Source organism: Corapipo altera, unplaced genomic scaffold, assembly GCF_003945725.1.
Source record: "Corapipo altera isolate COAL_440 unplaced genomic scaffold, ASM394572v1 49, whole genome shotgun sequence".
Taxonomy (NCBI): Eukaryota; Metazoa; Chordata; class Aves; order Passeriformes; family Pipridae; genus Corapipo; species Corapipo altera.
Window position 1 is genome coordinate 6,582,814 of NW_020884879.1, and position 25,784 is coordinate 6,608,597.

General features: G+C 42.7%; 1 protein-coding gene across 3 annotated transcripts in view; it reads left to right on the forward strand.

Moving 5' to 3' along the window:
* Positions 1-25,784, forward strand: part of MAPRE2 (microtubule associated protein RP/EB family member 2) — a 101,498-nt gene that overhangs the window by 29,805 nt on the left and 45,909 nt on the right. The window contains exon 1 of one of the 3 annotated variants that reach the window (XM_027638946.1): positions 12,074-12,289. The exons of 1 other annotated variant lie outside the window; for it this stretch is intronic. In XM_027638946.1, the coding sequence (XP_027494747.1) occupies positions 12,171-12,289 (119 nt within the window). In that variant the 5' untranslated portion in view covers positions 12,074-12,170. Of the gene's footprint in view, positions 1-12,073; positions 12,290-25,784 lie in introns of those variants that run through there. One more of the 3 variants, XM_027638948.1, reaches the window with a different exon arrangement.

Consider the following 25,784-nt stretch of genomic DNA (forward strand, 5'->3'; position numbering starts at 1 on the left):
TGGTGCTGTCTGAAAATATTCTGAACTTTAGGGTGATATTTATTTTTCCAGTGCCCGATACCAAAAATTATCCCACAGGAGCTCAGCAAAGCAGCTGATGATTCATCAGGAATATAACTTTGCTTTTCGAAAACGTGTGGTTTTGTTCAGAGTTAATAATGAGATCCTTTCCAACGCAGAAGCTGTCAACAGCACTGACATACATTTACAGTAACAAAAACACATAGCCTAGTGGTTGGGGTTTTTATTAAATAGAAACCTCATTTTCTACTGTAATGAGGAAAAGGCACTCTTTTCTTGCCACTAGTACCTTTTGTGCTCAAAATGTTAGAAGCCTTGTTTTATTTTATTTTATACACAGTGTGACTGTTCAGAGGTTACAAAATGGTGCTACTTTATGCCATGACTGTTGAAGACATAATATACAGTAATATAAAAAAAGATACCTTTGTTCCCTAGTTATCTTTTTTGCTTTTTGCATCCTGCCTATTAATAGTGCTTCATTAAAAAGTTGGAGAATGTTTATTAAAAATTATTCAAATAATGATTTGAGTTTTGCTAAAGCAGCAAAATAAATTTTAAAAAAAATTAAGGATCTTGAAAAATATTAATCTTTGTCAGATATATCAAGTATTTATAGTGCATCCAAATGCTATTTCAAAGCAGTTTCTAGATTTTATAAATATGTGTGTAGGACCTATGCTGATTCTGTCGAGTCATCCCAAGTCTGCCATCAGGCTGAATCTGTTAGGAAAACAGGGGACCTTTTTCTGGTAGTGTGTGTCTTGCTAGGCTGTTTGCAATGCCGTCTGCAAGTCTCATCACTTGGTTATCACTTTAAAGTCCAGAAGGTGCCAACAGCGAAGTGGTAAGTATCCCTGTATTTCATCTGGGCAAGGAGAGATGGAGAAAGAAATGTAAAGGGGAGATGGGAAGGGAAAGCTGGCCTGGCACAGTGGTGACCCTCAAGTGCTACTGAGTAATATGACAAAAAAACTGAGCTGAAACCAAAATGCTATTGCAAGATGAGCTGGGAGGCGTGTGGAGCTTGGAGTGCCATGGCTGTGTTCCCAACTGTACCCTCTTTTCTATGAAGTGCACACATCCCTGTACTGTGGTGTAGTAGGCACTGTGTAGCTTGCCTGGCCTCTTTTCCCATGCTGCTGCTAAAGCTTGCACCTGCATATCAGGCACTGGGATGCTGAGCTGTGGTGCTCAGGGCCTCTAGCAGTAGAGTAAAATCCATGGGTGGACAGGCTCCAAGTATCAGCATTTTCCAATATTTCTCTGCAGTCTCTGGGGCTGGAAACTTTAGTGTGTGGTTTTGGGTTTTTTTTGCTGGGATTCCTATATAGTTAAGTTGCTCCATGACCTGCAGCTTGCAGAAAATCACCCTATTTACTGAGTCACAGTAAAGTGGGAGTCACTGGCAACACACAGCATGCTAATGAGGTCAGGTGGAAGCAACACGTAAGTTGTCTTTGCAGTAAAAATGTTCCTTATAATAATGGCCTTCTCAACCTTCTTAGAGGCTTGTTTAGCTTTAGGTCAAGTACAGGAAGGCCACTGTTGTGGACAGTGCTGTTGCATTACAATACAAGGTGGCAACATTAGAGGTTTTCAGGTCTTGAGACCTAGTAATTTGTTGTCCTTGATACACTTGCACTCTTGTTAATTCAGGGCTTGCACTCAAACCCAAATGTTGTAATCATCTGTAGCATCTTGCATGTTTGTTCCTACCTGAGCCTGGAGCAGGCACAGAAACAGGCATGTGGTGGGAGGGTGCTTATGGGTGGGCAAAGTCGACAGCAGCTGGCTTGGGCCTTAAAAGCTTCAGCTGGAGGTCTGCCATCAAAGTGTGTACAGCTGCCACCCCTGTTAAAGTTCCTCTCTGAGTGATTAGACAGGCCAGGTACATGTCATGGTTACCATTTACTGTGGGTGAATGGTTTTAAGCATCATTTTTCAGTCTCTTTCAGTACCTGTTCCTCATAGAAGGAAGCTGGCCATGCCCCCATACTTCAGACTTATGCAATGGCTTCCATTAGAGCTTCATCCTCTTACAAAAGGCCTGGATTTGGCACACCACTAATGACCTGAGCGGGATGCATGGGATAAACGCCTTCTGAACAGCACTAGAGGATACACCATTACATCACGTTGTAGGTTTTTAAACAAATAACTAACTCTCATCCTGCGGCTGTATAAAAGAACAATATTGACTGTGCTCAAGTATTTTCAGACTTGATCTGATTTCATAGCTCGGATCTTTTTTTGTGTAATGTAAGAGGCTTCACATAATCACTCTTTTAAATCTACAGCTTATGTTTGACAAGTGGGTCATTGGTTAATGGAAGCAAGTAAATCCAGCTGTTTATCTTTTCAGTAAAATCATGCACCTTTTGTATGCTCTTGTCTGCTCAGAGTGGAGATGTGTACATTTTTAATGGCCCTTCCTCTATTTTAGAGGAGGGGCATGAACTTTATATTATATTTCATCTGTTCCCTACATTTAAAAAAATTTAAGTCACAATATTAATTCAGCTGGTATCCCACCTGATCCACACACTTGTGGTAGCAATTTTGTTACCATTAATTTAGTTACTATGTGTGATTTTTTTTTTTAAGTTGTTAATTTGACTTCCTAAGGAAAATTTACAGTTGTACATTGTTGAAAGTTTTCTTGCTTCTTTATATTTCCTACCCAAGCTCCCAGTATTTCTGTGTGTTGCTCTTAACAGTTGCACTTTCCACTAAAGCAAACAACCAGTAACTTTCTCCCAGCTACCTTTAACTCTTAACAATGAGGCAAGGACTTTTTTGGCTACTTGGAAATTTCAGGCTTTCAGAAAGGGCTATATAAGCCTTCTGTAGGGTCTTAGTATCTAAATAAAGCACTCCAGCACTAGGTTAATAAAGTGCTCAAAGTATTAATGGAAACTTGGTCTAATAGGTCAAGCTCCAAAAGTCCTCTTGGGGAATGCCTGTCAGCGAGATAAGTTTCTTGACACAGTTTGCAAGTATTTTAATTCATACTACTAATAAAAGTGTAACATGGTTAAAGCTGTCTGTGAAAATTATTTTTCCTCTTTGTAAAGCCTTAGGATAAATGCTAAGATGATAATGAACATTGACTTGCCAATGGAAAAAGTCTGTTTTCCATCAGTAAGTGAAGAAACTAAAACTTTCAGATCAGTAGGAGTATTGTGTTAAGTAGCAATTAAATTATACTCATACAACAATTTCTTGCTCCCAAATGCTCTACTATTTACGAATAGAAAGTATTACTTACAACTGTGTTACAGGTCTAAATCCTTAACAGCAAGTGAAAAAGCACGTGTGTTAGAAATTCTCAGAAAGTAAAAAGCAGACTGCCTCAGATGCTTGCATTTGGCCTGAAAGGAGCCTGAAATATCTAAAAGCAAGTCTATTTGAATGGTAAGACAAATTTCTGTTTAAAAATCTTGTGCATAATATGTACATTTGCTCTAGCTCAAAGAGGAGGCACATCTTGATTTCTCTGTGAGCTAGTGATCACAAGCAAATCCTCACAACCTAGTTTTTCAGAGGTGCTGAGGTGCCTCAGGGATTTCAGCTCTTTAGTGTGTTAATGGCAGCGATGTGTCACACGAGGTTTGTGAATTCCGGCTGTTATGCAGCCCTTAAATACAGGTGTAGCTTCTTGGGATGGCTGCGTGTGAATGTGCATGCACCTTAGCAGGCAAGTACTGCAGCCCATTCCTCTCGGCCTGGATGAAATGAGGCGTAATTAGCTAATGACAGTATGTTAGCTGGACAGTAAGCGCCGTGCCGGGGACTTGGCTGAGGAAAGGAAACCAGTTTGACCCAGGTTCTCTGCAGGTGGCTGAGGAAGGAAAGGATTATGCCCGACAAAGGAAGAGTGGGAAAGAATAGGAGAAAGAACAATGGGAAAACCTCAGGTGTGGAAGACATCCTGAGATAAAAAGGAGGCGGCATTCACTTAGTTGTAGCAAGGGAGAAAAGGGATTGGATTGGCTTAGCTGCAGAGCTGGAAGTACTGCAAGAATCAGAAAAGCAACCCATGGAAGAAAGGATGGGAACTTACCATAGTGGTGTTGAGAATGGAGCTTGCACAGACTTGTGACAGTAAGTGTTTTGAGGAAGCTGGTCAGCAGGGCCTGTTTCTGTGCTTGTAAAATGAGGAAAGCTGACAGAAAGTAGTTTCTGTAAAAGGCTATGAATGTCCCAGATAAATGCAGTTATCAAGAGAGGGGAAGGTGGCATACAAACAAAAAAGCACACCACTTTCTGTGTAACTTCTTGGCATTCACTAATTTGATGGGCATGTGAGACACATTGGCCCTGAAAGAAGATGATTTGTAGCACACTGTAAGGTCCTTAGGAAACTGTGTGGAGTATTTTGCAGCAAGGCAGGGTTTTTCGGCTGGGGTTTGCAATCACAGAAATACTCACACACTACTGAATGACTTGGCAGTGTGATTTTGATCCTAGTCAGGCATGAATGCACTCTGTATTTCTTTCACATTAGCTAGAGCATGTAATACTGTTTATGTTGGCTTTTTTTGCTGGATGTGGGAGGACAGACACCTAATTAACAGTTTCCTGGGACTAAGTAACCCCTTCAAATCCTGGTTTGTAATGATTCAGTCCTTTCTGTTAGCTGGTTGAAACATTCTTGATCCAGTAATAGGTATCCAAAAAATTTAATTGACCATCTGCTGGAATCATAACTTTCTTGTACCAGCCTTCTCCCTTCCTCTTTAGCAGTGGTGAGCATCTTGGACAGATCAGACAGGCTGGTAAGTGTTAGTAAGTGTAATCTTCCTGGTTATGGGTTATAAACCCTGTGCAAGCTTCATGTATTTGGTATCTGTAATGCTGACATTAGACAAGGTGCAACACTATGTTGGACAGATCTTAGCCAATAATCGTTTCAAAGCATTTTTTCCCCAAACATTTAAACTCCTCCTTGTGTTATATACAGGTATCAGATAGTCATGTAGAGCATTAACTTACTTGGATAATGTGCAAATAAAATGGCTATCAGCTTCACACCACCTGTTGTATAATAGGAACAGAGAATCATCGATCCCAAGAGCCATTATTAACAATTCTTGAGTTCTTAGTGTGTAATAACAACACCAAGTTTCAGCAGGGTAATGTAACATGTTCAAAGTCGTTGTCTACCAGTAAAGGTATCACTTTAGTATGGGATATGGCCATACCAGTTTTTCATGTTAGAAACTTCTGCCCTTCACAAAGTGTGGCAAAGCTGCTCCTTTGTCCTCCTCCATGCCCCAGTGTTGCTTTTATGAAATATATCAATAGACTGAAAAGCTTTCAAAGGGTATTGCTGATATTTTCCACGTAGAACAGAGAGAAGGAACATCAGAAAGGGTAGATTGTCCACTCCCACCTGATTTTGTCACCTTTCTGCCTTTTTTGAGACACCCTCTTTAGTCCCAAGAAAGCCAAAGGTTCCTCAACAGTTGAAAATACATAAAGAAATGCTAGACTTACTGTCTCACATTCCCAAATCCTTCCAGACTTTTACATTTATAATTTGTTTTGTTGAAGACATGAATATCTGAAGCTCTGACTTTTTACCAGTGGTATTTTTCTGTACTGTAGTGTATGGAAACATGAAAATCCTAAATCCCTCCTTTCTAGAACGCTAATCTCACTTTCATTTAATTAAGATTTTGTCATTCTCTGAAAAAGTCCAGGAATCCAGATTGCCTGAACATTTTTAATGTTTTTATTTTGGCTTTCCACAGTCTTTACACCTGAACTCTGACAAAGCTCTGACAAGCCCAGAAAACTAGTTAACTCCTCGGTGCTAATGGAAGCAGCAATGGTACATCTAGAACAGCTCCCGCCAAAGAATTCCATGTAAATGCAGATGAATGAGCAATGAGTCAGTCTCCTGTCTCAATTGCTTTCAATCAGTATTAAAGGCAGAGTGAGACATAGGAGTCCTTATTCCAAGCATTTATTGATCATAACCTCTATTTTTAGATGAGAGCAGCTCCCTGAGGTGTGTCTGAAACTCTGCTATAGCCCAGTGGGTTTCACTGAACGCAAATATAAGAGACACTATAGAATTCCAAATTTTGGGTTGGTCTGGAGTTAATGGAACAAAAAATTTCTTCGCTTTGGAACCGTCCCTCCCTGAAGTATTTCCTGCTCTCACTGGAGCTTTTTGTTATGTAGAAAACGCTGGATAAAAATATTTTGGCTATTCGGTGTGAACTTCTGATGTTTTAAGTAAGGAGTCCTTTGATGTGTACTGAAGAGTGCTTCTTTCTAAATAGGAATTTGGAGAGTTTATTCCTTGAAGCAGCTGGATTTAGCTAACTGGATTAAATAAATGTCCACTAAACCTATTTATTAACTTTATTCTAAGAATTAATATTAGAAGTATATAACTAGTCTTAAAATACCTGTTATTCAAGGGTTTCACAGAAAATCCTGTTCCTGTGAACATAAAAATCCTTGTTTTGTAGACAGTGACTCTTGAATTAATCCTCTGATTTCTATTTAATTTCTACATTAAGGTCTATATTAAAGGTAACTATGGCCTTTTTAAAGGAAAATACCCAGTCTGGCTCTTGAAGATGTCTCTCTTTAGCGATCAATTCATACACCAATGGTCAGATCGGATTTGAAGCTTATAAGACTAAATTTTCAAGAATACTTAGCTGACAAAGGCTCTAAGATTTGTTTTACTCTTCCTCACAGGTGCAGAACACTTCTTAAAATGTTAAATGTGACCTCTGAAATATAAATATGTCTCTATATTTAAAAATAGACTTGAATTACCTCATAGGGATATGGTCCATGCACATTGTGTAATTGGGACAGCCCTTTCTTTTTTTTTTTTTTTCTTTATCTGTCTCTCTCCAGGGAAGGCAAATAATCAAGACTTTGCTTAAAGTGGCAACACTAGAATCCCCAAGGGTGGGTAGCTCGTTCTTTGTCTACAGGATGTCTGGAGTGATAAGTAGCTGTTTTAATACAATTCACGCAGTGTTTCTTTGTCCTGACAAAATTATCATTTGCTTTTTGGTATGGTGAGTTTAAATGCAACGCACCCTGAAATTTAAGGCAGAGAATGAGGTAACGGGATGGAGGTGGGAGAACTCCTTCAGTGCTGTGTAAACGAAGAAAATCTATAAACTTGCGGTTTCAAATTTTCACTTGAAGTGATTTTACACCACAGTGGGAGTTTTCCTTTGGGCTGATCAGTGCTGTTGACAATATGTCAGTGAGTTCTGTGTAACCCAGGTCAGCTTGCAGTTTATCATGCACCATATCATGTCTGATATATATTCACTGTGTTAGTAACACTGCTGTTGATGATTCCTTTTTAGATGTTTCTGTGCAATATGTTATCACTAATTTAGGCTGGTGCAAGCCAGTGCTCTGTATTAGGCATTCAGTTGCAGATATGTCATTTGTACTTCCCACAGATAACGTGCAAATCTGGATCTCCTTAGTCTTCTGTTCTTAATCTACTAGATGCAACTTAAGAAATTAGGCTGATTCTGATGCAGCCTAATTAAGTATACACATGGTTATACACATCTTACTGAATCTACTCATGCTAGGAATAAATTATGTCTGTGTACCTTACTTAAATGGGACTTCCTTTAAAAACCAAGATGTGCCCAAGACTTAACAGAGTAACTTTTAGCTCTTCCAAAACTTTCTTCCTGATTTGCTTTATTCAGTTATTTTCCAATCTAAACACTGTTGGCCAACTCCTTGAGGAGGGAGAGCCTGTTTCTGCATAGGTTTCTGATTAAACACAGGCTTCAGTGCTAGAAGTAATCGATTTTACTCTACAGTGTCTAAACCTGTGGCTTTAGAGAATTCTGTTAATCTTCGTCCTGATAAAGGAAGACTATGAGAATAGTTAAATTAGAAAAGCATACTACATTGCTCAGGACTACTGCTTTCCAAAAGTTGTTGTTATCTTCTAACTGTTTTCTGAAATCTGGTTTTCTTATTTTTTTTTTCTCAGTGGAAAAACTATACTTGTGACAGGAGTGTTCATGAAACTCTTCAGAAAAGTGATGTACATGGCCCAAAATAATTATACTTGCATGGTGTTTGGGCTGTAATCTGAGAACACTGCAAGGAATATCACGAGCTTGAACCTGAACTGAGATGTCAGAGATGAGGAATGCTCCTTGCCACTCTAGGGTTAGATGTGTTTTTCCCTTAATCTATTTCCCTATTGCTCCCACCAGCCACAGTTATTCAAGCAGTGGGGAATTTCTGCAGTCATTAATTGCATTTATAGTTTGGCTACGTAACACACAGTACTCCCTAAAACCGTGGTTTTTTTAATCTTCTCACAAATATACCAGCAGAAGTCTCTAGCATGGCCATCGCCTCTGTTTTCGAGGCTGTACACTGGTTGCTTCTTATCAGCGTAATATAAAATTCTGTCTTGAGCATGTCTGAGGTCTTTCTAATGCTGCATTTTGGGCTTTTAAAGGATTTCACTCTAAGGCATCCTAAATTATGCTGCATGGCCTTTCTACTGCAGTAAGTGAAGTTTAGAGCAAATAAGGAGAGAGGAACTGAAAACAAAAGCTCTGAGGAGTAAGGAGCAACCAGATTTTGGAGAATGATGGCTAGGCCTGCTTTAGTACTTGCTAGTGTTTGCTCTACCTTGTTCACCCCAGCAAAAATCAGAGTACTGGAATGCAAGTGCTGAGGTAGAGAGTGCTTTTTGCATCAGCACACTTGCTGTGTGGCTAATGTGGCATGGGAGCAGGTGGCCCTGAGAGGATGCAACATCTCCATCTGTGGAGATTTTTAAGATTTGGATAGATTGATCATGTCCCGAAATGTGACCCGATCTTGTGTTGATGATGATCCTGCTCTGAGTGGGAGATAGGAATGGATGACTTCCATAGGTCCCTTCCAGCCATTGTGTCTGTGGTTCTCAATGCTGAAGATCTATTACATCAGGTTTTGTAATCCACCCTTAGGCATTAATTGCTTTCCTGGCTCTTTGCTTAGTGTGTATATCTCTTGTGAGTACTAGATTTCGATACTTTCAACATACCATAGTTGGGGCTCTTTAATCAACACCATGCTGACCTTTTATTCTTCGGGTTGCTTTTCTGTTTGTATGCCTACTGCATGTAAAAATCTACAAAGGCAGCACAGAATCACAGACACCTAATAACAGCAACAGATTTCCTATTTCTTGCAGGACCTCTTAGCTCAGAATAATGAAAGTGGGAAGAAAATCCTGGTGGCTTCCAGCACTTAAAGATAAGAGTGGTACTTGTGGGCCACAGAGTGCCCAGAAGCAGAGACAGAGGGAGTAGAGTAGAGGGAGTGCCGTGCATATGGAATCCATATTGCACCCTCTGCCCCCTAGCCTGTGCTAGATCAACCAAAGCAGCATGTGCTTTCTGAAAACCAGCACCAAACTGCTTTGGTTGAGGCCTGGCTCAGCCTCTATAGAGGTAAGGTATTCTGTTTAGGCAGTGTGTATTTTCTGACCTTGAATCCTAATGCAGAGGGAAGAAGGGGTCTGAAGTGAGGTTGCCATACTCTTCTCACCTGCATTTCTCTTCTGTAGCTTTGTCGGTACATGTTTTAAACAGTTTTGGAGACTTCCATAAAGAAGCTTCTGTTCTTTGTCACTGATGAAGTAGTAAAAATATTTTTACAAGTTAGGGTTGCAGAGTGTTTTACTGCTCACTGCCTAGCAGAGCAGGTAGGGTTATGTCTGGCAGATAAAGACCTGCTATAGATTATTTTGATATTCTGTCACCATGTAGCATTTCTGGCTTCTCCATGTTCTTGGGTGTTACTAAGACACTGGTCTTTTTAGCAGAATGTATTTTGTTGCTTGTTTAGAAAAAGACTCAAACGTAGCTTCCTCCAGTTGCCAGATGAATGGAACACTTTTCAATAAAGCGTGCCTACTGCGAATGTCCATAGATTACTGAAAGAGAAATCTGAGTATATTTGAAAACCTGGCAGAAAGAATAAATAAGTCCTCCTGTCTTGGTGTTCAGAGGACAAGTGACAAATTGGCAGGCTAACCTGAATTTTGTTAGAGATTGCTCTGTGTGTGTGTGTGTGTGTGTGTGTTAATGTATACGTCTGATGTAAATCTAAGTAGTTTCTCAACAGTCCAAGTACTGTGCAGTTGGTGTTCAGTTATTGATTGTATTTACCTTACTCTGTGAATGCAGAGTCTATGTCATGAACATTATCATGTAAACTAAGTTTTCAGTAAAGTGTCATTTCAGTCTGAAAGGTTAAAGATTAGTTAAAATGTCATTAAATCTTCTTTTTTTTTCAGGAAAAAAAATCTAAGTATAAACATAATCAAACTCCAGAACTTCTGAGTTAAAATATCGTCATGTGTCTCTGAGAACATATTAGAAATACTCACATTGCTCTTTTTGTTTGACCTGCCACCTTAAAACTCATTTTAAAAGAGAGTTGGATTTCAGGCCATGTATTTTTTAAGATGTTGATAGATTGGCCCAAACATTTTGCACCTAACAGCCCTGAGATCATACAAAGCTGTTAAGAGACTGTGCACATAGTCACTCTTGTTAGTTTTTGTTTAGAGAAAACAATTTGTAAATAGTTGGATAGTTTGTTTTTCTAACATAGTAAATGTGTGAGTTTTGATCCACTGTTGGGATGTGAAGGTAGGTTTGGCCACAGTGAAGTTCAGATCTGCTCCTGAGGATGAATTGCTCTGTGGTTAATGTCAAACTTTAAAGGGCATTGCTATTTATGCAAGGAGAGATATGCAGAAATCATAGAGCTATGCGGAGGGAAATGGAACAAGAAGGATAAAAAACTGTTTTAGATGAAGGGGAGGAAGAGATGAGGGTTGTGTGAATGGTGGTGCTAGCAGTGCCAGAAGTTCAGTGCTACTGCCTTGGCAGGTTTTTTCCCTTCTTGTTTCTGATCCAAGCAATATTTTGAAGGATGTGCCATCAAATGTTTTTTCTATGTAAGCCGAAGAGAAGGAGAATGCTGGAAATGTGTAGTGCAGCTTGACAGGTGGTGTACTGTGCTCTCCAGTGAAGCTGTAAGCAGGAATACAGAGCTTGGTAACTCGGACATTCTGGTGCTTGGGGTGGAAATGCAGGCAGAGTAGCAGACACAGGAACTAGGAAAAAAATAGCATAGATTAACTTAGAACCTTTTTGTTATTAGAAGTCCATGACTTTTCACATCCTTGTATTCTCATGTCACTTAGTATTTATGTACTTTCGTTAATAAAGGGTTTACCATATGAAACACAAAACCCACTCTATGATTCTTTAAGCTGCAGCCAGAGTAGGCGAGCTTTGCGCAGTGGGGATGTCCATAACCCCGAACACACCAGCACCGAGGGAAGATGCTGGGGAAAGCTGGGCGGTGTTCCCTGCTGCGGCTGGGCGGCGTGTAACCGAGCAGCCCGGTGTGGGGGCTCCTTCAAAAGGAGGAGCTTGAGCCCCAAATAGCTCCTTGGTGTGGCGAAAAGGCGGATGATGCGGAGGTACCGGGGGACGGAGGGTGATGAAGAGGCGTCGGGCTTTGAGGTCTCGGCTGGTCTCGTAGAACCAGGGCGACACCGCGGCTGCCCTTGTCCCGGGTGGCACTGGGCAGGGGGACGGCGCGGTCCCTTGCAGGGGAGAGGCTGTGTTTCCGTGCCGCCCACGGGCGCAGGGACACGTGCGGAGGCGGCGGGATCGCCGTGCGGGCGCGGGGAATGCGTGGGGGGGTGCCCCGGGCGCTTTGTCTGTGCCTGCCCCGAGAAGGGGCCGCCGAACAGCTCGGGCTGGTCCCCCGCGGGGGACGGCGGAGCCCCCGCACGCCCGGGGCGAGCGGCTCTTTGTGTGGGGGCGCGGGGCGGGGCGGGCGCCCCTTCCCTTCCCTTCCTTCCCCGCTCCCTCCCTTCCTTGCCCGCTGCCGTCCCCGGGCGCAGCGCGGCGCCGGCCGGTTGCCATGGCGAGGGGCGGTCACGTGTGGCGGCGGCGGCGGCGGGGCTGACGCGGGCGGGGCGGGGCTGAGGCGGGCGGAGCGGGGCGGGCGGGCGGCGAGAGAGTCGCGGCTGCCGCCACCTTCCGCACACCAGCAGCAGCAGCGGCAGCAGCGCGGGGCTCTGCGGAGCGGCGGGAGCGCCAATGCCCGGACCGACCCAAGCCCTGTCCCCAAATGGCGAGAACAACAACGACATCATTCAGGATAACGGGACCATCATCCCCTTCAGGAAGCACACGGTGCGGGGGGAGCGCTCCTACAGGTGCGGCGGGGGGGCTGCGGGGGGGGGGGGGAGGGAGGTTGCATAAGGAGGGCGGGCTGCAGCCCCCTCCTCTCGCCCCGGCCCCGCATTGTCCGGCTGGAGAGCGTTCGGTGCATAGGCGGGATGTCTGCGGGGGCTCGCCGCGCCCGGGCGGAAGAAAGGCGGTTAAATATGATAATTAAAAAAAAAAAAAAAAAAAGGAAAAGGGGGGGGGTTTAAAATGGAAAGGAAGGAAAGAACGCACCCCGCGCAGGCAGCCAGCTCCCCCTGGAAAAGAGCCGCAGCACCTCGCTGCGGATCTCGGAGGGAGGCGGCGCCGTGCGGGAGGCGGCGGCGGCCGCGGATGGCGGGGCGCGGGCAGCCCCTGCCCGGGCCGGGGACCCGCACCGGCACCGGGCACTGCCCCCCCGCACGCCGCTGCGGGGGTGACAGCCGCTCCCCGCGCGCCGGGGCGGCGGTGACAGTCCCCCCGGTGCCTGCGCGGGGGAGGGCGGCTCCATCCCCGCCCCCCCGCTCCCCGCCAGCCCCATTTTGTGTTTATTTATCGTTCCTCGTTTTGGGGGGACACACGTCTTTTGTTGCGGTTGTGGGCGTTTTTTGATGAATCGTTTGGCATGCGTTGCTGGCAGCGCTTTCGCATTAACATCTCTGACAATATGTTCCGGCAGATAAGCTCATTAAAATTGTTTGCATTGTTTGATAAGGGTCGCGGCGCAGCCCGGAACGCAACTGGTTTGATGTGCTCCTTGTTGCCGACTCGAAGGGTGATAATACGGCCGGTAGCTCCCCTTATGTCAATATACAGTTATTTTAAATGCTGCCTGGATGACAGCAAGCAGTGCCTCTGCAGAGAACACGCCCCTTAAAGCTGATTTTCAAGCAACAGGAAATGATGCTGCTCTCAAATATCTGACTAAAGTGGCGAGTTGTATGCTCGATTAGATGAAAACAAACGTGGATGACATGGCTTGTTTGTCTGAAGAAAATCACAGTATTTTTCTTCTGCTGAGGAGTAACGGAGCTGCTACCGGTGTAGCTGACCATTAATAACCTTAACAGTGAATCTCATTGTTGATCACACGCTGACGCGTGATCTCGAAGTGTGTCGGTGATCCCAGTGTGTGGCTTCTTTGAATTGCCCAAAATTTAGTCCGTCTCACTCTAAATCTGCTGATGCTTTGTGCAGTGGAGCCCCAGTCCACACATTTAGCACGAAGTAGCAAATTTGCTTTTGCAAGGACCTATTTCTACTTGCAGAAAGCCTGGAGCTCTCACTTCCTATATGTAAATTTCAGCTGAGTAGTACAAGATTCCGTTTTAGAGGAAAGCTGGTGCACCTAAGCAGAAATATGAAATATATTTGAAATACCATGCATCTATGTTTAGTTATTCTGACATGTCATAGGTGCTACTGAATGCTGTCTCACTTCTTCAGAAGGGTTCTTTGGAAAACCTCTGTTAAATCAGGTTCTCCATTTTTCTTTTGCAATAGGTTTGTATGTGTTTTTCTGCAGCCATCAACAAATCAGTTTTCTTGTCCTTCTGCCTATCATGTCAGACATTGAACTATGTCTAGAAAAAACATTTTGCAAGGCTGCTGTGTTAAGCACCTGATGACAGAAATAACTGTATCGTTTGCCCATTTTTTTGAAAATTGTGAAGTTATTCTGCGTCTGAATAGCCTTTAATCCAGAGTAGTACTCCTTAGTCTTCTAGGGATTTGAATCCATTTGTATTCCTCTCTAGAGCAATATAAAGGAATACAGAACTCTTAATGCTAATGTTGCATGTTACTTTTGGGCAGTAAATAAGTAATCCAGTTTGATATATTTCAGAAATAAACCTTTAATGCACAAATAAAAATTTCCACTGGGGAATTCTGTTTAGGTTCTTTTTTCCTTGTGGAAACTTACCCTGATCTGCACAGTCATGGCATCCATATCTGTTGATTTCTCACTTTCTCCAAGGGACAGAATGATACTTAACTTGCTCTCATTTCTAGCTTTAAGTACTTTAGGAAGTAAATGGCAAGCATAACAGAAGGGAAACGTTAAAGAAAATATGTGAAACCTGCTGTGAAACTTCTCCTTGGTACTGAAAAAAATGGCTTTTAACTTCCCTGGAAACCTTGACTAGTTAGGTGAGTTTGGTGCTTGTCCAGTTTGAGCTGCATCAGGAGCTCAGTAAGTAGAACAGATGAATACCATCAGTACAGTGCCTGCAACCACGCTGGACTGTCAGTGCCATTGCTGGCTTCGAAGCAGCCTTACGGAGCAACTTGTACGACCTTACCATATGACACATCAAGTTGTTATGCCTCTGACTGTTGGGCTGGCTTGTTCCATGTGCATCTAGGAATGTGAAATAAATATGTCATTAAACACAGCCTGGAGCTTGACATCAGATCAGCAGTTACTTGTACAAAGCTAGAAGTACATGCTTTGCTTGTAAAACACTTGTGCATACTGCAGCTTTGCTCTTAACCTGCATCTCCCACGTGTATGCAAGTTCAGTACTCGCCTTTAAGTCCTTCTCTCCTGTAATGTCAGAAATGCATTCTCATTTTACAACTTCTAACGTGTTCTGTTTCATAGATATTTTAAAACAAAAGTAGACTTTATTGATCAGAAAATCTGTGTTTATCAGGTTGGATATTCTCAGACCTAAAAAAAACGTTTGCTATTTCTAATACCAGGTCTTACCAAAGATTTAATATGCAACTCCTGAATCAGACATAAAAACAACTGCAGTTTATAACTTTTTACAGACTAGGAGGCTGACATGGAAGGAGATGCCATAAGTTATCCACTGAGTTGAGGATGCAGCAGGGAATTGAACCTATACCACAAGTCCTAACCGTATGCTCCGTATGCAAAGCCACAAATAGTTTTTCCAAGTCTTCCAAAGGACATATTATATTGTGCAGACTGAGACATACGGGCCCAGGGTGTTAAGTTTCTCATCCAGCTTTACTTAGGTGGTAAATGGAAACCAGGCACTTCGGCATAAAATATAGTCACAGGGTGATGTTACACCTTTTAGAGTTAATAACTGTAATCAATCTGTATTGCTCTAGTAAAATGCTGTTTCATGTCCTCCAGACTGAGTTTAAAATTTTTTTGGTAGTGAAGCATCTTTTTTTTGGCCCGGAATAGATTTGGGGTAATTTCTGAGAATGGCACTACATTTAATTATAGTTTTGCTTCTGTGTTCAAAGAAGGCTGAAAAATTTAATGAGAAACCAAATCAAAAGCTGTGTGGATAATTTTTTTAAAATAGGGTATGTTTGCAGTGCTTTTATTGCCAGAATCTGGACATTTTGTGTGGTAGATCAGCTCATCATATTTTTAAAAGCTAACTGTACAAAAAGTTTGAATACTTCCAAGTTTGAATTATATACCTAACCCACCCTGGTTCTAAAGGGGAAAACTGTTGTACCCTCCTTTGTAGGAAACCGTGCTTAACTTTTGGTTTATCTGTGTGTGTTGCTAGAAAAACGCTTTTCTGGTCCTTCATTCCCTGGCTATATTTAGTTTTATACCCAGAACTTGCACGAAGTGGGGGGAGGGGGGCCCGACTTCCTGATTGTTTTTCTTCAAATCACTAAGCTGAAAGGAAAGAGTATTTTTATTGTAGTTTTTATCTATGAGCATGTACCTCTCTAAAGTTATGTTTTAAATATCTGGTTTTCCTAAGTGTTGTCTTCCTTCTAGAAGTCATTGTGTAAGCTGTCAATGAGCGATGGTGCTCTGCATAATAATGAAAGCAGGACAGAAGTGGCGATTTCCTCACCCACTGCTGAAATAAACTGTGGAGTGTTACAGAGCATATCTGACTGCCTTTTACAGCAGTATGAGCTGATAACTTCCATGCTGAAAGTGGAGATTTACGTTATAGCAAAATCTGTTTTGGTCTTTGCCTTCCCACCTCCCAGTGAATTGCCGGATGCAGGCTGGCCCTGGGCGGCAGAGAGCATCCTTCCCTCTGCAGGACCTACCCCTGTCTCTGGTGGCTCTGTGCCTTCCACACGTGTGGCTTTACTCAGGGCTCAAAGGGAGACCTACAGCTATGCCTTACTGTGGGCAGAAGGAGTTTCTTGCTCTAAAATTATGTGCCATTGAATATGGTGAGCAGGTAGTTCCACTGAAGTAAAAAAAGACCATTTGTGTTGATAAAATTATTATAATAATGCATAAACTTGCTGAGAACTGGGAAGACAATACACAGTAAAAGCAAGGAGCTATCTTCTTGCTTAGTAGTACAGACAGGTGTGACTTCTGAAACTGTAAATGCTAGTCAAAGGAAATGCTACTATTACTACTGTATATTAGTAACTGAATCATTATTTTCAGAGGCATTTGCTGTTCACCTAACAGCTTTATTGCAGATTATGAGAATTTTGCACTAGATTTCACTGAAAGGAGAAAGTCTATAGCAGATGTTTAAAAAAAAAAACAACAAACCAACATAAATCACACCCCATAAATTTGGCTTGAGCTTTTCTAAAAGTGGTATTTTTGTGATAACCCCCTTATCTGTCAACGTCTGCATTGCAACAAGATATTTACTAGCTATTGGGCAGAAGACTGTCCTGATGACTTAGAGCCAGGAGCTACTAGCCAGCATTAAAAGGGACCATGCAGAAATCTTTCCTTGGTTCCTGTGAGCTTAGGTACCCACTTATTTTCTCTTCTTTCACTTTCATAAAGCTGTCTTCCTATCACTGCCACTGCTGCTCTTCTTTAATCTTGTTTTCTGATTAGGGAGTACTCTGCCTAGAGAGAGCTGTTTTGGTGAGTATCTTCTACTGGGTCCAGCTCTCAAAAGGCACAGGGTGAAACTATCTGAAGATAACAAGAAATCACATGTGAGTGCATATAAATGTGTCCGAGGGTTATGAGGATGACTCTGCTCAATACTGCATCAGTAGTTTGAAACCTATATAATCCCTGCCTACATTATTGGGCTACCTCTGTTGACCTGGATTTGATCTTCCTTAAAGAAAATATCCTCACAGTGTTTTGGGTGTTGGGGGTATTTGTTTAAATCAGGGGCTAAGAGGCAGATAACTTTATGGGATTTTGGGAGAGTGGAACAAAACAACACTCCACAGACAGCCCAGTTTGTGTAAGGAAATGGAGGTGATTTTCAGACAGCACTGTCTTCTCAGATGCACCCAAACACTCTCACCAAAAAGTTCTGAGAACACATAATCTGCACCCAGCCTCCATGGGTTTCAGAAACATCCTGTAGGTAGGAGGCTGCATTCTGGTTTTTGGTGTGTGATGTGGTTTTTTTAAACTACCTTGTTTAGCTGCATAGCAAAAACAGTGTGTTTCTGGCGTATCAACAAAAAAAGGAGCAAGTTTCAGATATGTGAGAACTGAACCTGATGCTGTCACTTTTAGAAACAGACAGTTTGACTTCTGCCTAGTGTGTTCAATCTAGTGTCCCTGGAAAACAGGCACTGAAAAATATGCTGCATTGTAAAAGAAAGGTGATTTGGAGGTGGGGCAAGAGATCCTGATTAAAGCTATTTCTTTGACTAGTTCGAGGGAGATGCAGCCACCCTCATGACAGTCAGGCTGGACCACAGGAATCGGCATACCTGGACTAACCTTGAGATATAAAACTTGTTTTGGGAGACAGTAAGAAAAAAAAAGTGTGGTAGGTCTGTATTTCAAGCCTTGGCACTTGAATGAGTGACTCTTCAGAAATATCTTCAGAGGTCTTGTGTTTTGGTGGGGAGGTTAGTTTAATTTGACAGTCTCTTCTCCTTCCTCATGTCCAAAGCTAAGTATAGCAAAGGCTTGGTAAGGAAGAAGATAAATCGTGTGCCAGCTTTTCATTTTGGAGATGAAACTTTCAGCCTTTGTTTGATAATTGAAAACGAGTGGTCTCACCACATCTGTTCTCAATCATGCAAACCACTGAGTGGGATGGCACGAAGGCTGTAGTGTGGAATAAGCGTTGTGGTGGTGGTGGTGGTGGCGGCAGCAAGACTCACACTGCACCAGGACAGCGTTTGGATACTTGCATCCTCCTCGCTCCCTGAATCCTGGCCTCCAGCTAGCAGCACTGGTCGCTCACTTCCAACATCAGTGCTAGGGAACGTAAATGGAAAACATCCGTGTTTCTTCTGCGGACGGCGTTAGCTGTGGCTGCCTAGCTGTTTGGATCTTGCTCAGATCTCTGCTGCCTGACTCACCGATTAAGCATCTTTTTCATATTGTTTCATTATAATTAGGTGGGAGGGGAAGTGGAATATCAACTATAAGAGTTTACTAAGCATGCATTTAACTGTTGGGATTTTAAAAGCTGGGTTTGGGGGGGGGGGTTTTAACACAATTTTACTGTCTTCGTGCTATCAAATATTTAATTCAAAATGAAAATATTTCCTATGATATTTTGACAGAAATTTATCTAGTTTTCTAGTGGTATACTAAGTTATTAAATATTTTGTAGAGAGAGCTCTGTATACTGAAAGCACAGCCATTAAATATCTTAGCTTAACCACTCTGAAATAATTTGTTTCCCGTAGAGCCTCATGCTTAGTGAAGGGTGCTTTTGTGTTAAATCTGGGTTTTTGCTATGCTATCCAAACAGGAAGCGTAAACATTCATCAGTGAGTTGAGACTTAAGGATGTAGCTTCCTTAGGAAATCCTGCAACTGTGCCAGATCATTCTGCCTGGAGAGAAATATGCCATGCAGGTTGTGCTGTTGATCTTCTGGCCTTGCGTATGACCACCTTGTATTGTTTCAGAGGTTTAATTTTCAATATTATGTTTCTTGGCTACTTTGGAACCCTGAGAGCTAGTTAGCAAAATCTGTGGACTTCAGTTTTATCTTTTAAGAGCAACTCAAGTGAATTTTCCCTCCTGACAGTGTGGGTCCTTAGTACCATACGGATTTCCTACCCAAGCAGCTGTAATTATTCAGAGATGCACATGAATGCAAATTCTTGCCTGTCACTCTGGAATGTGGTGTTGATGCTTGGAAGGGCTTGCTGGCAGTATGCATTAAACAATTTCGGGGGAATGAAAATTCATTTTAGGCAAATTTTACATGGTTGTTATGCCTCGCTTCTTAAGGTTAATCTCTGTGGAGCTAGTCCAGTAATATCATGAATAGGAAGCACTAAAATATTTGCAGTAGAATACTCATTTGTTTTACTTATGGATTCAGTGTTACAGAAATCATAGCTTGTTAAAATAACTATAGAATCTATGAGTAATTGTTTGTATGGAAGTGGAATACATAGCACAGTGATATGAAAGTCCTGCGGGAGTTTGCGTGTACAGAAAGACCATGGTGTGTAGGAGTGCTGAGAACATGGAGGCAGTGGTAAATGGTTGAATAGAAGTGATACATTTTCCCAAAAGGACAGAATTCACATGTAATTTAGCCATTTTATTGGAAACCTTGGTATGCAGAATAGTGTTAGTTGTATTTTATTGAATTATTGTTTGCGGTCCATATCACTCCTTGCCCATATTAATGTTTCGAAGTTACACATGATGTAGATTCTGAATCAGGGTCTGAAAACACTGTTTTCAGTAAACACATTCATGTCATGCCAGTTGTCAGATTCAAAGAGGCATAAGGAATATTTTCTTTTTTTTCATTTAATATATCTCCTGTGAAGACAGGCTGAGAGAGCTGGGATTATTCAGCCTAGAGAAGAGAAGTCTCCAGGAAGCCCTTAGAGAAGCCTTCCAATACCTAAAGGTGGCTGACAAGGGAGCTGGAGAGGGACTTTTTACAAGGAGATGTAGTGACATGGCAAAGGGCAATTGCTTCAAACTGAGAGTAGGTTTAGATTAGATGTTAGGAAGAAATTCTTTACTATAGGGGTGGTGAGGCACTGGAACAGGTTGCCTAGAGAAGTTGTGGATGCCCTATCCCTGGAAGAGTTCACAGCGAGGTCGGATGGGGCTTTGAGCAGCCTGGTCTAGTGGGAGGTGTCCCTGCCTATGGGAGGGGGTTTGTAACTATAGATGATCTTTAAGGAGCCTTCCAACCCAAACTGTTTTACTATTCTGTATGTTTCTACCTGCAGAAGTTTGGCTCTCTAATATACCTTTGTGTATATATATATACATCTTTGGTCCCCAAGTGTGAAATGAGTTACACAGCAGTGGGGGTGCTCTAGAACTGCCTTGTCTCTCAAGCAGCTCTATTTTTAATATGGTGAGGTGTTTTTTTCCACTACCACGTTAAGCACACGCTCCCAATGCCTCTCCCCCTCACCCCCTGCAATTGTTCCTGAAGTGCTATACAGTGTGGATCTGGTGGTGCTGGTGAACAAGATGAACATGAGTCAGCAGTGTGCTCTTGCAGGGAAGAAGGCCAAGCCCGTGCTGGGCTGCATTGGCAGGCATGAAGCCAACAGCTCCAGGGAAGTGATTCTTCCCCTCTGGTGCTTCTGAGACCACATCTCACATACCGTGTCTGAATTTGGCTTTTCCAGTTTGAGAAAGACAGTGTCATACCAAAGTGAGTGTGATGGAGGGACACCAGGATGATCAGGGGGCTGGAGCGTGTGAGCTGTGTTTATTCAGCCTGGAGAAGAGACAGCTCAGGAAAGGGGAAGAGCTCACTGCAGTCTTTAACTGTCTGATGGGAGACTGAGTTTAAAGAAGATAGAGTCAAGTTCTTTGAGATGCGTGGGCAGAGGATGAGAGGCAATGGCAGCAGCTGCAACAGTAGAAATTACTTTATATATTGGGAGAAATGTTTTCACAGAAGGGATGGTCAAACACTGGAAGATGTTACCCAGAGGAGCTGTGGAATATCTGTCCTTGGAGGCACTCAAAACTCAGATAGATGGGATCATTGGTAGCCCTCTCTTGCTGGCTCTGCAGTGAATGGGAGGTTGGAGCAGATCTCTCTGGAGTTCCCTGCCTACTTGAGTCACTTTATGATCCCATTCTGTAACTCTTAATAGGCATAAACAGCTCTTGACTTAAAAACAAAGTAATGAAATCGCATGCTTTAAAAGTGAAAGGAATATAATCTGGCAACAAATTCCATACTGCCATAAAGGTGAAATCATCCTTGTCATCAAAGATTTCAAATGGAAAAGAAAAATATGTATATTCAGTTTCGATTTGACATCACCAATTTCAAATGTTTTCTAGCTTAATTCCTGCAAAAGCTATACTGCTGCTGCTGCAGAAGTGTATAAGTTACTTCATATTGCATTTTCTAAATCACTGGGAGCAACTTCTGCAGTTTAGGACCCTGAGATGACCAAAAGTTTGTAGAGATACAGCAGGGCAAAGGGATAGTTTAATTAATTATGTGCATTGCAAGTAAAGATTATGTTTCGAAGTTAATAGCTGATAAATTGCTCCGTCTGCTTTTAAGGAATTGTATCTTTTTTCATGCAGAATTTTCTTTATTGATAAACTTAATCTGCAAAAAATGTTTAACTGTGTGCATAGTTCTTAAACTGTGTCAGATGTCTGCTTAGTTTGACATGCTTTTACAGGGAGTGGTACAAAACTGTCTTGTTGCATGGCCTGCAGCAACACTGAGAGGATTGAAGAAACTAAATATTCACATTGCAGCACAGATTACCTTCTTAACTGCATTTATATGTAGTTGAAGACAATTCAAGCAATAAACTTTTTTTTCCCCTTGTTTATTGTAGGAGTTGAACTTGGTAATGTCACCATTTGCCAGCTGGAAGCAATAGAGTCTAGGAATTGACCTCAAGATATTCCATGAAAGGAGACCAAATCCTATTAAACAGTACATCTATGCTTCTCTTAGCTTAAGGTTCAAGGCTTTACTGGGACTTGTAGATAAAGATTGTTGTAACTAATTCTGTTTTTATGATCACAGTTGCATCATAGCAGTAGGCACCACCTAAAGAACATTACTTGGAAAACAGAGGTTTGGGGATTTCCCCCTTTAGATAGGCAGAAGATGTTAAAATCTGATGGAAAATGCCGACTTCACAGACCTTCAAAGACCAACGTGGTTGAAAAATACGTTGTGGGGAAACTTAACTTGATGCTGGTAGCCTCAGCAGTTGTGTTGGTAGTGCAACAATGCTAAATCAGTCTGTGGTTACTGGCACACAGCAAGAATAATACGTTACATAAATCACAGATGGTTGAACTAGCATGTTCCTAAAGGGCAATTTACTTCTTGAAGGATTAGTGAATTCTAGTTTTAGTTGCTCCAAAATTAATTTAGCAGTTAAACAATTGCACTTAGAAGTTCAGCCCTGTTCTAGATTGTGCTTGGTAGGATTAATTCTTAAGTGCAAGTCATTTATTGGTAATACGTTGAGCACCAGAATAATTTAAGAGCACTTCCTTGTCTGTTATAGTATGAACTCATAAGAACAAGGGAGGAGGTCAAGTTACTTCAGTATCCAAACCTAAAATAAAGTGTTGTGGCTGGTAGTCTTAACACTTGAAATCTGTATAATATTAATAATGGTTTGTGGTGCAGCGGAGGTCGGGAGACCCCGGCAGCCCCTGTGCCGCGTGTGGCAGAGGTCCGGGGACCCCGGCCCCTGGTCGCAGTCGGCCCCCGCCCTAGCCCCGGTGGGAGAAAGGAGAGAAAGAGGGAGAGCCTCACCGGCGGGTACTGCGCCCTCATGGAAGAAGAGAGGGGAGCTTTGGAGCACACAGAGGTTTGCCATTCCAAGTTTGGGGGCAGGTTAGCAAAGGCATATTGTGCTTTTGGAAAACTCTGTAAAAAAGTATGGCGAAATAAACACCTGAAGAAAAGCACCAAGATCAGTGTTTACAGAGCCATAGTGCTGTCTACTCTCTTACATGGTTCTGAATCATGGGTCATCTAGTGCCACCACCTGCGTCTCCTAGAACGCTTCCATCAACGCGGTCTCCGTACAATCCTAAACATCCACTGGTCAGATTATGTGACCAATACATCTGTTCTAGAACAAACAGCAGTCACTAGCATTGAGGCCATGTTGCTGAGAACACAGCTGCACTGGGCAGGGCATGTCTCGATGAAGGACCACCGCCTCCCTAAGATCTTGCTTTATGGTGAACTCGCCACCGGCTGCCGCAAGAGAGGAGCCCCAAAGAGAAGATACAAGGACTCCCTGAAACAACATCTCAGCCTTGGTCATATTGATCACCATAACTGGTCTACTCTGGCCTCAAATCGGGAGACCTGGAGACACACCATCTATAATGCTGCCATTTCCTTTGAGAACACACACAGGATCACTCTCGAGGAGAAAAGACAACGCAGAAAGAATCGTGTCTTGCAGAATATACCACCTAAGGAGTCTTTCTGCTGTGCCTTTTGCAATTGGACATGTTTATCTCGTATTGGCCTCATTAGCCACCAGCGTGTTTGTAACAAAGGTGGATAGAGCCTTCCTAAATCTTCATTCATGAAGCCTAGCCATGATGTTGTAGGGAGTTTGTATAAGCCAAAGACAGGGTTATTTATTTGGGCCTATGTCATCAACATTGGAGATGTTAGAACGCTAAGATTTAGTGTTATCATTAATATTGTTTTTGGTCTAGCTTTCACTAGCAGTTGAGAGAGAAGTGGAAGAGAGGTTTAACGCAGAGCCTAGTAAAAAGCTACGTAGTGTGTTGATGCAGTGGCCTGCAGAGGCAGTGCTGGCAGGGGAATTACAGCTGGTTCAGGTCCCAGGTGTTGCCTGGAGCTTATTCCTAGAAACCTGCCCACTGAATTTGCTGCATACCCAGCAGAAAGCCTCATGCTTCTCCTTTCCACCTCAAATGTCAGCAGAGCTGTGGTAGCAGTGGGAACTCTGGGCAACTATACTAGAACTTAATCACAAAAATACACAGCAGTGTTTTAGAGAGTGATGCACCAGTGAAAGCAGCCAGCATGGTTGTGTGTTGCTTCATGTGTTGTCACATGCTTGTTTACAACTTCAGGGTAAAGGTGGCTTAAAATAAATGTTGTCTTATACCCCTGATCAGTGTCCTCATCTTCCTGCCATTCAGGGACTGAGCAGGGCTGGCTGTCTGGCTGATGTCTCAGCAGCTCTGTCGTGCAGGCCGTGTCCTGGAATCTTTGCCCATAAGTCCTGGGATGGTTGCATGAGTGGTTTTTGTGCTGTTTCTTGTCCCTTACTTGGTGTCACCCCAGACACTTTCAAAGTGAAGGTGGCTAAGGGCCACCTTTTAAGGAAGGCCCCTTTCAAAGGGCCTTGTTCCCTGTGGTAACAGGGAGTTGGACCCAATTATCCTCGGTGGGTCTCTTCCGACGCGTGATATTCTGTGATTCCAACATACATGTTTATTAAGGTTAGAATAAATGTTGCAATGCATAAATCTGTGTGTATCTACACTTGTTTTTAATGTAGAAGAGAAAAAGTTGATGCATGACGAAGTCCTTGTTCTCTGTATCATATTGCATCATTTGTGAGTAGAAAAGGTGTATTGCAGTCCCTTCTTTGCTAGTGCAAGAGATTTCCCAAGAGAGTGTTCTCCTTATTATCTTTGCCTGCCTTGGATAACCAGGGTTTATTGAGTGTACTGCAATCTCATGTTAGGAAATGGCAGTTATGTGTTAGGAGAAAGGCATTGCATTTCCCCTTGATGAATCCTTCTGTTTTCCCTTCTTCACAGAGTTCTGAAACGCATGAATGCTCAGTGCCCATCTCCTGCTGAGTCACTGCCTCTCTTGCCTGGCTCTGTGCAGGGTTCTGAGGCACTTGGAGGCTGCTCAGACCCCCTGTCAGGAGGGCTGTATAGTATTACCAAATCTCATTTGGCATTACGTTATGCTTGGAGTAAGTCAGAGTGTTACTTTAGCCTTTCACCTCCGAATGTATACATGCCGGAGAGGAGGAGGGCAGCAGCAAAACCCCGGATAGGTCAAAACTAAATTCATTTGGTGACTTCATCTCTCTCTAGTTGGATCTCTTTCCTGCTGAAACTCTCAAGTCTGCCTAGAGCATTTTCTGGACTTAAAAGGCGGAAATGGCAGGAGTCGGAGCAGCGGAGCTGCTGGGCTGCAGCATGGCTGCTGTCCCAGTCTGTTCTGATTCTGACATAGCGTCTCGGTGCCCAGCGATCTGTATGACCAGCAGTGTTGTTTTTTCTGAATCGGGATTTATGATTGTTCTTATCCCATCCTAATCACAGGCAGATATTTGCTTCGTGTAGATGCAGGTGGCTACTTAGATTCATGGCTGTGTCCACAGTGTTTTGCCTGGGAGTTCACAGGCTGCACTCATGCAGGGCAGTGTGTTTGGAAACAAGCTCTCCTCCGCTGCCGTCTTCATTTTCCAGTAAATCTGTGTTTGCTATAGCACTTAGGAATCTCCTGTCTAAAAGTACAACTGCTCATCATCATTTAGTAGGAGCAAAATATATAGGTCCCCCTGTTATTTGGAGAACTCGGGCTAGGAACTGAGGCTTTACTAACTTGTGCTACCTCTCAAAGCATCCTTCCTCCAGTACTCAGCATTGATGTTACCTTGCTTTATGGCATGTTTTTTAACCTCTTAGAAATCCT